Raw genomic sequence first — 13,847 nt, 5'->3', positions numbered from 1 at the left:
TTTCTTGAGAGTGACTATACAACTGTTAGATATGCAAGACAGTTTATTCAGAGAGGAATTAGTACTTCCCTCCATTCTCTCCCCTGGTCCTTTTATATTATCTTAATTTATACATGTCAATAATTTCATTATCTTTAATTAGCTCCAAATTTAAAGGGAAGTCGAGGGATCTGAGTAATCCCAAAATGTGCATTTAATATAGCGTGAAAATGCTTTCCCCCCTTTCTTTTCTTTTGTGTGTGTGGTTTATTCTATTATATGTATGTGATGATAATGTTTAATTGTGGAAATTAGTTTTAAAAAAACATTAAAAAACCCAGAGAGGAATTAGTACTTTCGTTAATTCAAAATGTTGGGATACACATTCTGATATAATAAAGCCAGTTCAAATATAAAATGAAAATGCTAAATGGCAAAGACCCTAGCAGGATCAGTAAGATAATAGGGCTGAAATTCAATTTACAGTATTTTGAACAAACCTGTGCGTTTTGCAGTAAGGCATCTATGGTCACCAGGAATGTGACTGCAGCTAATTAGAATTTTTGGGATACTACAATCTTCAAAATTATCCATGACAAATAGATGAGTCCACTGACCTGGGCGTATGGGACAGAATCAGCCTCTGTCACCCTAAAGGTTTATAAATGCTAGTTTATAAATGTTCATAATAATTGTTAGGAAAAGTAGGGAGCCCACAACACTACCAAGAGGCAAGAATGAATAAATATATACATATCATTTGTTTATTTATGCAATTATTTCTGCCCTGCCTTTTGGCTTCAGAGCAGCTGAAACATAACATAAACAAAACAATCAAATGTACAGAGTGCTGAAATCAACATGCACAGATTCATTAAAGAAAGTTAATATTGAGACAGAACCTTGCGGTTTTTGCTTCTGATGTTTACGATATGATGATGAGTGAAAGCGGCTACGATTCCTTTGCAAGCAAGTTTCTAGGATGTCCTGGTCTTGTTACTATGATTGGGAAATACCAGGCTCTGAATATGAAGTAGCACAATGGACTGTAAATGGAACTGTGTAAGTTTGATGAAGCTTCAAATTTTTGCATCCGTGGAGGCCCCCCCATGCATTTTAGAACCCTGCATAATTAGGGTTCTGAGATATGCAGGGAGGAACCTTTGTGGACGAAAAAAGCCTCTCCACTTCATTCCATAATTTGGAAGGCAACAGAAGGGAGCAGTTTAGCCAGGACCCTCATTCCTGCTTGTCCTGCTTATGTGATTGCTAACACCTTAAAAGGGTTCTAATCTTTTATAAAGGTTGGGTAGGTTGGTTGAAACAGATGAAAACAGGGAAACTGGCTGAAATTATTGTGGTGGCTGGATGTCCTCTCCCATCTTGTTTAGTAAAGCAGCGGCAACATTGTTTGTAGTTTTCACTGAGTCATTCAGTCACTTAAAGAGTCTCAGAGCTGCTACTGCCCGCTACCTTAAAAACAAACAAGGTTCTTCCTACATTAGTCATATAGACTTCAAAATACATAACACATTTGCCTGGAAGTATTTGCTGATGATGGAGTTGCACTCTACAATATCTGGAGAGCACCCTGTTTGGGAAGACTGGTTTCTGTACAATATGATATTGTTTATCATTTATATTTTTTTAAAGGTAAAATGACTTAAAATAACACAGAGACAGAGAGAGAGAGAGAGAGAGAGAGAGAGAATTCTCCAGTACTACTTCATTCAGGTAGTGGCAATTTCTCCCACAGATCAAGCAGTCTGGGTGCTCGCTTGATCCTTTGCACCGGTATTTTCGTGGATGGTGCATTTAAGGTCATGGTGGAGCAGTGTCTGGTTTTTGAGCTTGTTGCCCCAGTCATCCACAATGTATTGATGATAAGGGTCATCAGAGTGCTCTCGTCTCTTTGATTTCACGGTGCTCACTAAGATCGCCACAACAATGAAGGAGAAAATCCCAATCATCACCATGAGGTACATAATGACATAATTTAAGTTTTCAGCATCAAGTGTTGCTTGCAACGTATTTTCTTCAATTGTGGTATTTCTTCGCCAGCTATTCATATAATCAAGGAAGGTCTTCCTGAAAGTATCTTCCAGAGCCTTTGTGAAGTTCTGTAAGGTGGCCATATTTTCAGTGAACTGTCATTAAACACAAAAGCATGCATCAGTCATCTTCCTACAGGAGAATCATACATTTGCTACTCTCTTTGGAGAAGGACATACTGGGGCATTGTTAAGGGGTGCCTCAAGTCCCAGGTCTTTTGTGGTGCGGCTAATTGCTCTTGTCGCTTTCCCTTTCTTAAACTTTTAAAAAAAACAAACAAAAAAAAACCTTGCTGATAAGGTGGCTGCTGGGTATAGTGCTGCTGAAATGCCAGCTATTCACCATCTTAATTTTCCAGAGGCATCAATATATAAAAATTAACATATACAATTGTGTGTCATGGGTGTGTGACCCAAGTCCTTTAAGCATCTAGCAACACCCCAGGGGCATATGAAATTCTCTTCAGCAGGCAGAGACAAACTCCGGCCCTCCAGATGTTTGGGACTACAGTTCCCATCACCCCTAACTAACAGGACCAGTGGTCAGGGATGGTGGGAATTGTAGTCCCAAACATCTGGAGGGCCGGAGTTTGCCTATGCCTGCTCTTCAGTAGAAGGAATCACAGAAATGAAAATGTGTGTAGCTATGGAACAGAAATTATATAGTGAGGGGCGGACTAGAATCACTGGGATTCTGCTTTGTAAACTCAAAAGCACATTGGGTCACAGAAATACCAAGTTATGTTACATTAGGCATAAAGAGGCAGTTGTCTTAAAAACTTATTAATTAGTTCCTTCTCATTCTTCTTGTACTTTGAACTTGAAATGAACTTGTGATTTTAAAAAGTCTAAGAGCAAAAAAAATAATTGCTGAATGCATAGGAAGAAAGATTTAGATCATCTTATTGCAAGCAGGAGAGAGGATCAGTATTTAGTAGGAAGTTGGGGATTTGATTCATGCTGGGTTTGGTTATCACTCAGTACATCAAATGTTGTCTCAATACAAATATAGAAGATCAATTTACATAATAATGTATATAATTATAGGGACAAATTAGGATTCATAAGATAGGCATGTATTAATGAATGATCCTGATGAACAAGATTCTGCTGAAATATTATGATTAAAAGATGACCCAACTTTAACTGATGAAGCATGGCATTTAGTTACAGGCTACATACACACTATGCATACCTTTAAAGCACATTTAAAATGCTTTCTTTCCCACAAAGAATTCTGAGCAGTGAAATTTACCCCTCACAGATGGAACATTTCCCAGCAACCCTTAACAAATTCCAGTGCCCAGAATTCTTTGAGGGAATGTGGGGAATGTGCTTTTAAGGTATAGTGTGCCTGCTACCCTAGGCTATAAGGTAGCGTCTCTGCTTCAAATTTCAAATCAGCCACTGGGTGGCCTTAAGGAAGACACTGCCTGACAGGCTTGCCAGATTTTAAGGAGGGGGCCAAGTATCATTACTGTCATAATATAGACTTGGTTTCATTCTACCTTGTGACCTTGTGTATATTAATCAGATTATATATGCATTTTAAGCTCTTGGAGAAAGTGTTTGATCCCAGCACAAATCCCTTCCAGGCTTCTCAAACACCCCACATGACAAGAGATCTGCATGCCCCGCTGGCACAGAGGACCTGATGACCTGCATGATTAAAAGTAACTCTACCTGTCCATTGAACAGTGGCACAGGTATGCCTTCTGGTGCCTGAACTACTTTATGCACACACTATATCAGCACTGGGCATAGTGTCGGAATGTGGTGTTAATCATTGCCACCTATAGAAAATTGGCTTTAAAAATAGGTGTAAGCCAGTTTCTGTTCTAGGCACATGGATTTTAAACTATAACATGTGAGTAGGGCGCTGCAATTCATTCTGGCTGTCTTAACATGCAGAAGTTGTTGAATGTCACTTAATCATTCTTGCAGTAAAAGGGTTCTGCTATCTAGGAGGCTTTAAAAAAAAGCCATAAGCAACATAACATTGCATATTGCATTTTTCAAAATGTCATCCAATCTAATTGTAGCTTAAAGATTTCTAGCGATTGTTGGTCAGAATTAGGGTACTGTTTCTGATTTAATCATTCTGTCCCCAGCCTATAACAATTTACCATGTTTTTCGCTCTATAAGACACACCAGACCACAAGACGCACCTAGTTTTTGGAGGAGGAAAACAAGAAAAAAAAATCTTCTGAATCTCAGAAGCCAGAACAGCAAGAGGGATCGCTGCGCAGTGAAAGCAGCAATCCCTCTTGCTGTTCTGGCTTCTGGGATAGCTGTGCAGCCTGCATTCACACCATAAGATGCAGACACATTTCCCCTTACTTTTTAGGAGGGGAAAAGGGAGTCTTATAGAGCAAAAAATACGGTACTTTTCGGCTGTTTGATCTTATTATACCTTCATTGGTACATATACTTTGCCAACATATACCAAAGCACTTCTACATTTATTTTTAAGTTCTGTGCTTATTCATCTTATGTATTCTGGCTTCACATCTCAAAGCATTTCTCATTTTCACATCAGTTCCTTTCTATCTACTATTTTTCCTGTTTAATTTTAAATCAAAGCTTTAAAGGAAATCAGTCATAGTTACCAGAAACTTACCTCCTCTGTGCTTTTGTATAAAGAAATTCACAGCAGCAAAGATTATATGTGAACAGTATCGTGATACTCTTGAATAGAACAGAGAAACCATCAGCTGGAAGAAAATTCCATCTTGTGCTGCTGAATAATTGCCTGGTACTGATCTAACTTTAAAGTAAATGTATTCTTACACCTAATCTCACTGGGAAGTTAAATATTGGCTGACACCCAACAGGTAACCTTCATGCTTGGTAGGGTACATAACAAACTTTTTCAACCTGTAAATCATTGTAATATAAAACTTTAAAGGAACAGTCATGGGTTTTTGTGGGGGTTTTTTACAGGGGAGTTACTCTGTACTGAACAATATGCTCAGTAAAGGCTATAATGATGGCATGGTTTGAAATTTAAATTGTTGCTTAGTATAGCTTTAGTGGGAGTGAAGTAAAACTAGAAGTGCTGTATCAAAAATAAAAATGGGAAGAATTGGAAATCACCACACAATTTCATCCAAAATGCCCAAACTCATGTTGTAGGGGGGGAGGCTTTATTTCCCTTCCTAAACTCAATTATTTCTCCTCATCAGAGTTTCCCCCCACTGGTATCTCCTGAACTTCACAAACCATGGTAGTATGGTCTCATATTACACAGAACAGCCACATCTCCTTTTGCGCAAACGAAGTACAGAATAGTTTTTGTCTGCTAAGAAGATGGAGAAATGAAATATACTCGGAGTTGAGTGTTGATTTCATACTCTTTATTTCAGCTCATGGTAAACAGTGAGTGAGTGCTTATCCCAAAAACCTCTGGCTATATATACAGTCATACTTCGGGTTACAGACACTTCAGGTTGCACGATTTCGGGTTGCGGACTGCGCCGAACCCGGAAGTACCGGAATGGGTTAGTTCCGGGTTTCGGCACATGTGCAGAAGCGCCAAATTGTGACCCACGCATGCACAGACGTGGCACTACAGGTTGCAAATGTGCCTCCCACACGGATCACGTTCACAACCCGAGCATCCACTGTACATTATTTACACAATGGGTCCCGTGTGATTGGCTGGTTCAACTCCCCTCCTGGAGCCTGATTGGATTGTTCTTGCAGGCCAATCAGATTGCTGATTCACTTCCTCCTGGAGCCAGATTGGGCGGCTCCTGCAGACCAATCAGGTTGCTGCCTTCTAGGATCCTACCTGCCTATTGCTCTAGGATCCAAGTTCAGTACATAACAAGAAATCTGGCTGTTGTTAACACCATGGCAGCTAAACTTCCCAAAGGTGTTAAACTGTCCCCTGGATGAACATGACTGACTTGTGACTGGCTGTCAAGTAGGACCCACAAGGCTTACTCAGACATACAACCCACTGTGTTTAATTTTGTCCCTGGTTGATCCTGGCTCCCTTAAAAAGCTCAACAACTTTGGTCAGTCCAACCAGTTGTTGTTTTTTTATAGTGGGAGTAGATGAGTAGATCGCAGTCTCTTGGGGAGCTGGACATGTCTGCTGTAGAGGATTGAAGCATGAGCAATGCCTGCTGAAATCTCAGAAAAGTAAACCTCTCACACCCTTGAACTGTGGCTCTGATTCAGATAAAGGACCTCTACACTTGGGTTTTAATTTTTAAAAACCATGATATCAGTTCAAGTGATACATTTGTAGTTTAGATTTCTATTACAGTAAATGAAGAAATAGTTTGAAACCATGAATACATCTTTTGTGAAAAACCCTCAAGTGGTTTGTATGACTTTTTGCAGGAAAAATGGATTGTTCACAGAAGTTGAAATTCCAGATAGTTCAATAACAACAAGATTTTAACTCCCAGTGGTTTTTATTCTTGGGGCACATGAATTTGGAGTTAAAAAACAAGGAAGTGGTTTGTGATATGGCTTCTCTTGTAAAGTTTATGTTGTACATGATCTTCATTTTAATAGCCTTCTTTCCTTAGTACAATATTGCAAAACGCATTGTTCGCATTTCCTTGTAACTTGGACTCATTTTAGGTGACTACATCATATAGCGAACATCAGTTTTAGATACTTATTTTAGGTACAATATTTTTGTACATAACTGTGGGTTTAGGGGTGTAAGTCTGGAACCCAATTTGTGGGTGAGATGGGAACACTGGCAAAAAATACTTTGCCAAGCTCTGGTTTTGGTTTTCGAAAGTCAGTTTCATTAAAGTCATTTGAATTTGTCAAATTAGATTGTTCAGTTTAGGGAATAAGGTACTTTAAAAATATGTTCCTACAGTTCCTATGGGCTCCTTCACTTTATTCTATTACAGTCTTATTTTCCCCACCTGCAAAGTGAAGAGCACTTACCTTCACATTTTATTCCTCTATTACTTTCCCTTAATCAAGCCCATCAAGAGAATACAGTTTTCAAGCCACTTCTGCTGGAGTTTATTCATTGGGGCAATTCCAAAATAAGTGCTGTGAGGCTCTTAGGCCCTCTGCATCCAGTAAACACTTCATCTGCATGTATTTATCGCTGCCTTCAACATCATTCTGTACATACCTGGATTTTCCCTGACTTGAATAGCTTATTAAATAAACCATTAATACATATGGAACATTAAGTTTTCTTTGTCCACAGTACAGATGATATAGGGTTCACAAGTAGGACCTAGTCAAGAAAACCATAGTGGGTTCTGCTGCTTAAGACCTTCAGGTACAGAATGAAATTGGGGTCTAGGAACTTTTGTCAAATGGAAATATCTTTTACATGCTGACCTTTTGGCTAGGGTTTCTAGGGCACCATGACTTAGAGAACACACTTTTCAGAGCAGGGTTTGAGTATTGCTTTCCATAGCCTACGGGAATCCCAAAAAAGAGGAAGGAAAAGAATATATTTGGCTCTTTCCCTTAGTCTCATGAGACAAGCCAGTTGTGGGGTGGAGCTAATGTATAGTGCTCTGAGACATACAGTGGTACCTCGGGTTACAAACGCTTCAGGTTACAAACGCTTCAGGTTACAGACTCCGCTAACCCAGAAGTAGTACCTCAGAATGAGAACAGAAATTGCATGCCAGCGGCGTGGCGGCAGTGGGTGGCCCCATTAGTTAAAGTGGTACCTCAGGTTAAGAACAGTTTCAGGTTAAGAACAGTTTCAAGTTAAGAACAGTTTCAGGTTAAGAACGGACTTCCAGAACGAATTAAGTACGTAACCAGAGGTACCACTGTACTCCAAAGCAGAATAGAGTAGTTCTACTACTTCCCTTGGGACGCGGGTGGCGCTGTGGTCTAAATCACAGAGCCAAGGGCTTGCCGATCAGAAGGTCGGCGGTTCAAATCCCCGGCGACTGGGTGAGCTCCCATTGTTCGGTCCCAGCTCCTGCCAACCTAGCAGTTCGAAAGCATGTCAAGTGCAAGTAGATAAATAGGCACCTCTCTGGTGGGAAGGTAAACGGCATTTCTGTGCGCTGCTCTGGTTTGCCAGAAGCTTAGTCATGCTGGCCACATGACCCGGACGAGCTGTCTGCGGACAAATACCAGCTCCCTCAGTCTATAGAGCGAGATGAGCGTGCAACCCCAGAGTCATCCGCAACTGGACCTAACAGTCAGGGGTACCTTTACCTTTACCTTTTACTACTTCCCTTGATCTGGACACTGTGTTTCTGTTGATGCAGCCTAGAATAGCATTAGCAGCAGCAACTATGTAATTACTGATCAGTCAGCTTGAAATTGATACAGGAGACGTCCTTGCTGCTACTGTAATGACTTTCCAAGAGCAGGCAAAGTCCTTTGGCCCACAAACTGACTTGTAAATATGTTGAAATTGGATTTAAATGGTTGCTTTTATTAATGCTTTACCTAGCTCTGGAAGACCTAGTTGCAACACAGTGAGTTTTATTCCAGTCTAAAAACTTCCAGCAAAGCAGGATCAACCCAAGGCCTGAAGTGATAACGCCAAGGTCACAGGTTCAATTCCCAATATGGGCCACCTACATATTCCCGCATTGCAGGGGGTTCATCTAGACGACCCTTGGGGTCCCTTCCAACTCTACAGTTCTATGATTCAAAGAATATTTCTTTTAAGCTAAGCAGTCACAGCTCTTGAAACAAGTGCCATTTGCTTAGATCTGTTTTTGTTTTCCCCTAAAGTCGGGAAACCCAAAAGGGCTGCATTCTATATATACTCACAGAAAGTGGGTATACTTGGTTTTAATATTGATACAATTTTTGTCTTTGTAATGATTACCAGAGTGACACGGTTTCACAGAACTACATAACTAGATTCTGTAAAAACAACAACAACTCATCAGCATTTACGCATAGTGTTCCAGTCCAGTAAATTCTGAGACAATCACAATTCACTCATTGTTTTTTCTCTTGGAAACTTTAAAAGTGAACCTGCCTAATTCGCACTTTCCAAGAATTGAAACGCAGCCTTGCTTTGAAATCTGCACTTCTCCAAATTGTGCAATCAAATTCTCCAATCCATTAATTGTAGATACAAAAATGTATGCATTTGTACATACAAAAACCCAGTGCTCTTTTTCTGTGGGTACTCAATGGTATGCAGTACTGGCACCTTTTATTCTAGAAGAAAAGCACTGCAAGAATGAATATAATGGGTACGTTGTCCATAAAAATGTACTTATTGGTGAAAATAACACACAACAGTAATTGATTGAGGGAGAATTGCTTTGCAAACATGTATATCGCCCAGGGAGACTGCAGCCACTTTGTTCCTCTCCAGTTCTTTTAGCTCAGCACAGCCTGGCAGCTAAGCTTAGCACGTTGTCTATGGATCATGTTTAAGGAGAAGAGAGCTTAACCAAGATGCCAGGTTCAATGACATGGTAAGACTTGGCTTAGATGCTGCTAAAGTACAAGGACTGGAGAGGAGCAAAACAGCTGTCAGTTCCGTATTGGGGAACAACATGTTTGCATGGTCCTAGCAAGCTATAGTTTGGCCTACCTTGATGTGTGAAGTAGGTTCCTTTTATTGCTCCCTTCAATTCTACCATCGTCTGACCGTACATTGAAGTTCTGAGCCAATGTTAAGTTTTGACATAGCTAGCTCTGGCAATAATACAAGCCCATAAAGTACCCTGAGAATAATGCCACGGTGCTTATGCAACTTCATAGCACTGTAAAAGATGTTATTAATTTGCATTTCAAATAAACTGCAGGGATCCTGGTTGAAAGATACGATTTAGATGTGATTCATCTTTTTTTATTAGTTCCTGACTCAGGCAAAAGATTCCTTAGACCGATTACACATTTCACAGAAACACATGTAACAAAGCCTCAACAAGGTTTTCATTTTGTTTTTTAAATGAGAAACAGCCTTCGGAGGCTGCAATGTTTCTTGGAGGAGTGACTTGCCTAACCCTTTTCCTGACACTTGTTTTTCCACTCAAATTGCTCCAAGCAGTTTTTCCACTCTGGAGAAATCTAGACAGGGGTTTATCTGGAAGCAGTGAGGGAGGAAACCAGGTGTTTCTGTTTTCAGCCAAGTGATGGCGAGCATGACAGATTAACCACAAAAAACAAGCAACAACAATGAAACATGATGTGTTTGAGAAAATTCAGTGTTTTCACATTTCCTTCCCTTTGTGTGGACTTTTCATAACAGCATGAAGTGTGTGGAAATCTAGAGACAGAATGAGGAAAAGGGGCAAAATGTATGACTGAGGAAGGTGTGAAATAAGGGTGAGGGCCACAATACCAGAAAAACAGCTTCTTCTTGGCAGGTTGATCAGCTCAGGGAAAGCTCCTTGTGGATTTTCTCCATGCTGATCACTTATTTTAATCCCAACTTATATGTAGTGGTTTTAATGTTCCACATGCACGACTGGCCAGATCTGTTGTTTTACAGTATTTTCAGAGCAGATATCCTTTTAAAATACTTTACTAGGGAGAGGTTATGGTCAACGAAGGAGAAATCAGATTAATTTTCTGTACAAATGTAGAATGGCTATATCTTCTGAGACTGACAATTGTTTTCTCAAAGCAGCTTGGGAAACAATTTTCAGGTCCAAAACTTCTATAGAGAAGAGCCACCTGCTGGTAGAATAAGGACAACTGAGTTTTAGATTCTACCCTTATTATTATAATGCTCAGCCACCCCTTGGCTTAAACACCTTGCCTTCATATAAAGATAATTTGGTCATTTTGCATGACACCTTGATCGAAGAGTTAATTTCAGGAAGCAATCCCCCTTAAAATTAGTATTATAATCTTCTACTATTTATTTTGCAAAGTGGCTTGTCTGTCTGCTCTCTGTGCATTTGATATTGTAACCAAATTTTGTATGATGGCTCCTGACATCAATAAGGTTTTCATCTATGTTTGGATACAACTGAAAGCCATTTTGAATCAAGATGGTGGACGGAAGCTTTCAAAATAGCACTGATTTTTTTATGTGTTTGTTTCTTAAAATTGCTGAGCAATGCTGAGTGTTGCTGGCAAACTTACTGATTTAGAAAACATCATAAGTACTACTTTTCTCCCAATAAAAGTCCAGAATGGCCTATAATGAAGCTCCGGTCTTCAAGAGGATCAAGTGGGAGCCATTTTCTCCAAGCAGAATATTCCACTGCATCTTTCTTTATATGAGATAAAGCACACTCAATCTTGTTCCAATATGACTAAAAATCAGACCAAAGCTCCACATTTTCAAAATGGGTTTTGTGCACAGAGAGCAAAGCTGGAATCCAAGATTCAGATATAAAATTTCCATTCGTGTACCTTAGGGGGGAAAAGAAGCAGCAGCAAAAATTACTTGGCACCATTTAAAAGATGGTTATTGGAAGTAAAGATCGCTGTCTTGGTCACATATCTCTAAACTTCTTGGAGTATTCCACACAAGTATCACTTGAAGGAAGATCTGTGTACATCTCGGAACCATCTGGGGATTTTATCTAGCCACTTAGGACAGGATGTGCTGACCACACTGGGCAACATTCAAGAGATGATACTAACTTTGCTGGAGTAAACAATTGCTTTGTTTCTGAAGGACACTGAGACATTCCATCTTGGTTGCAAAAGGCTAACGTTCTAAATACATATAAAAATAAGGCCTACTTCTTAGTGAGGTGGAAAGTAGCGTCTGGGTTGTAACACATGACTGAATACTGTACTTCACCACTAAGGGGTACGAAATACACTGAATATAGGAAACTAGCATGTCAGGGAGAAGGCTAGGCTATAACCTTTACCTTGGTTCTATATATGCAGGGATTTGTATGGAGGAGCATTCAGTCACCAACTGCAGTCTGAAGTGTTATAGCTCAGACTCAGGTTGACTACCATGGCGAGAACTAGGTCTAATTTTTTAAAATTGCTTTTATTGAAGATTTTCTTGGGTAACAAAAGTACAGATAAGCCTCGTGGAATTTGTGGAATTTGCTTTCAGGTGAAGACAGAACTGGACACTCTCAAGAATCATGGATCTTCCAGAATGAGCAGTGTTGTCATCTGTGGTAAATAAATATCCTGCGATTTTCTCCTGTGTCTGTTTATTGCTGTAGTTTGTATTCTTTTGAACTGCCTAGATATTGTTGATGAAGAGGGTTAAAGGAATGTTTTAAATAATAAAAGATAAAAGAAATTTAATACCTGCAAAGTATTAAACGAATATGGCCTTAGATGTATCTTGGAAGTCGGCTTCACGTATCTAGCTAAGATTTTTCTTTTCTGGTACAGTGAGCCACAGTTAATTCCTGAATGAAAGACTTTAGGAAATGAATGGGATATGCATGGAGACAGCAAAGCTGGAATCTTTCTCCAAATGCACCTAGTTTTCTCTATGGAGAGGAGGAACAGTCAGTAAGTCAAAGTTTCATGTTGCTACTTCCTTGCATTTGTTTTCCCATTAAATATCCCATTGCGCCTTTACAGGAGAAGACCTGTACATATCCCAAAAGAAAGGAATTGCATCACTCAGAAAGAAGATGTGGACTTACATAAAATGTGCATGTGCTAATTTATATGTGCAAATGCAAATTTAGAAATATTTTGTATAATTTATATGGAAATGCAAAACATCTCACTGTTGTACGGAGCATTGTAGCTAGGTAACCTGTCTCAATAGAGAAAGGCAGTGGCTTTCCAGAGTTTCTCCCAGACCTACCAGGAGATGCCAGGGGTTGCATTTGAGTCCCTGTGCATGCAAAACACATGCTCTACCACTGAGCCATGGCCCTTCTCTAACTTTAAACCAAATTTGAACCCAACAAATCTTCAAACAGCAAATTCATTCAGAGGACTGCTCTCTGCAGAGTTGGGCACATGGTCACCCAAGAAGAACCTGGTAGGTAAGTTTGCAAAAGCTGCTTGCAATTTTCAAAATGGCCACACTGTGTCCTCATCATGCTACCCTGAACTGTTAAATTCATCACTGAAATTGTTTCTAACCAATGTATAGAGCTGGATGTGCGTAGATGGCAAATCTTGTTGTGCATTATTATCAACAAGTAATGGCTGCCATGAATTCTAATTATTAATCAGTTTATTGGTGTTGTGCTTTATTTATCATCCCAACAAATCCTAGACTGTGATATCATTTTTACAGATGTGAAAATGAAAGATTAGAAACTAAAAATTGCCCAAGCCCACCCAGGACAGAGATTATGAATCTTTAAAAGTCCCCCCCCTCCCGCCACCGCCCAATTTAGTACATTCTTTAAAGAGAAACTGTTATTGCAAATGGTGGAATGTTTTGTCCAGATGAAGCCTTCGGATAAAATTTATGGCATCTCCAGTTAAGCCATTGCAGGGAAAAAGATCACAGCAAGATAAATAATGAGCAATTCAATAGAAAGTAGTGCTTTAATGAGAACTTGAGGGAAGGCAATGGGAAACCTGGAGGCACAGATCCCAAAAACCACAAACTTTCAGGTACCTCAGCCACTTTCAACCAAACCAAAACTAAGGCAATGAGTTTTTTGAACATCGCCTCACAGCACGGACACCAACAGAGGTCTTTGCAGACACTTCCCCTTATGAACCTCAACTGTTCAGTTCCCAGTTGACTGCACCTTTTGCCTCACACACTGAGTTTCATCAGGGGATGCTTCTGCCAAAGTCTCTATTATTTTGTGAAAATAGCAGAACACTCTGAGACGCTCCAGAGCTTAACTAATAAAGATTTTGTACTATTACCAATTCATGGCAAAAGTTAAAGCCCTGTACAATTGCTTTAAAATGCAAGAAGATAGCGGTCTCTGTCTGAGCTGTCTTTAAGTAGGATGGCCAGATGCAAAAGA

At 39.8% G+C, this 13,847-nt stretch overlaps 1 protein-coding gene across 2 annotated transcripts; it reads right to left on the bottom strand.

Moving 5' to 3' along the window:
• Positions 1–721: 721 nt before the first annotated feature.
• KCNE2 (potassium voltage-gated channel subfamily E regulatory subunit 2) lies at positions 722–9,655 on the bottom strand. Of its 2 annotated transcripts, none has more exons than XM_077927319.1 (2): positions 9,554–9,655; positions 722–2,126 (listed from the first exon to the last, which is right to left on the bottom strand). In XM_077927319.1, exon 2 carries the CDS (start codon positions 2,112–2,114, stop codon positions 1,737–1,739), a length of 378 nt encoding a protein of 125 aa, XP_077783445.1. In that variant the 5' UTR covers positions 2,115–2,126; positions 9,554–9,655; the 3' UTR covers positions 722–1,736. The 2 variants fall into 2 exon arrangements, with proteins under 2 accessions (XP_077783445.1, XP_028581463.1); XM_028725630.2 differs by lacking the exon at positions 9,554–9,655 and adding an exon at positions 4,652–4,824.
• Positions 9,656–13,847: the final 4,192 nt, after the last annotated feature.

The sequence above is a fragment of the Podarcis muralis genome, chromosome 4 (genome assembly GCF_964188315.1).
Source record: "Podarcis muralis chromosome 4, rPodMur119.hap1.1, whole genome shotgun sequence".
In the NCBI taxonomy this organism is placed as follows: Eukaryota; Metazoa; Chordata; class Lepidosauria; order Squamata; family Lacertidae; genus Podarcis; species Podarcis muralis.
Note: the sequence above shows the minus strand (reverse complement) of the source record. Positions and strands in the feature narration are given on the sequence as shown.

What these genes read in the sequence shown, in the direction of transcription:
- KCNE2 (XM_077927319.1), bottom strand. Translation starts at nt 2,114, where the DNA reads ATGGCCACCTTACAGAACTTCACAAAGGCTCTGGAAGATACTTTCAGG.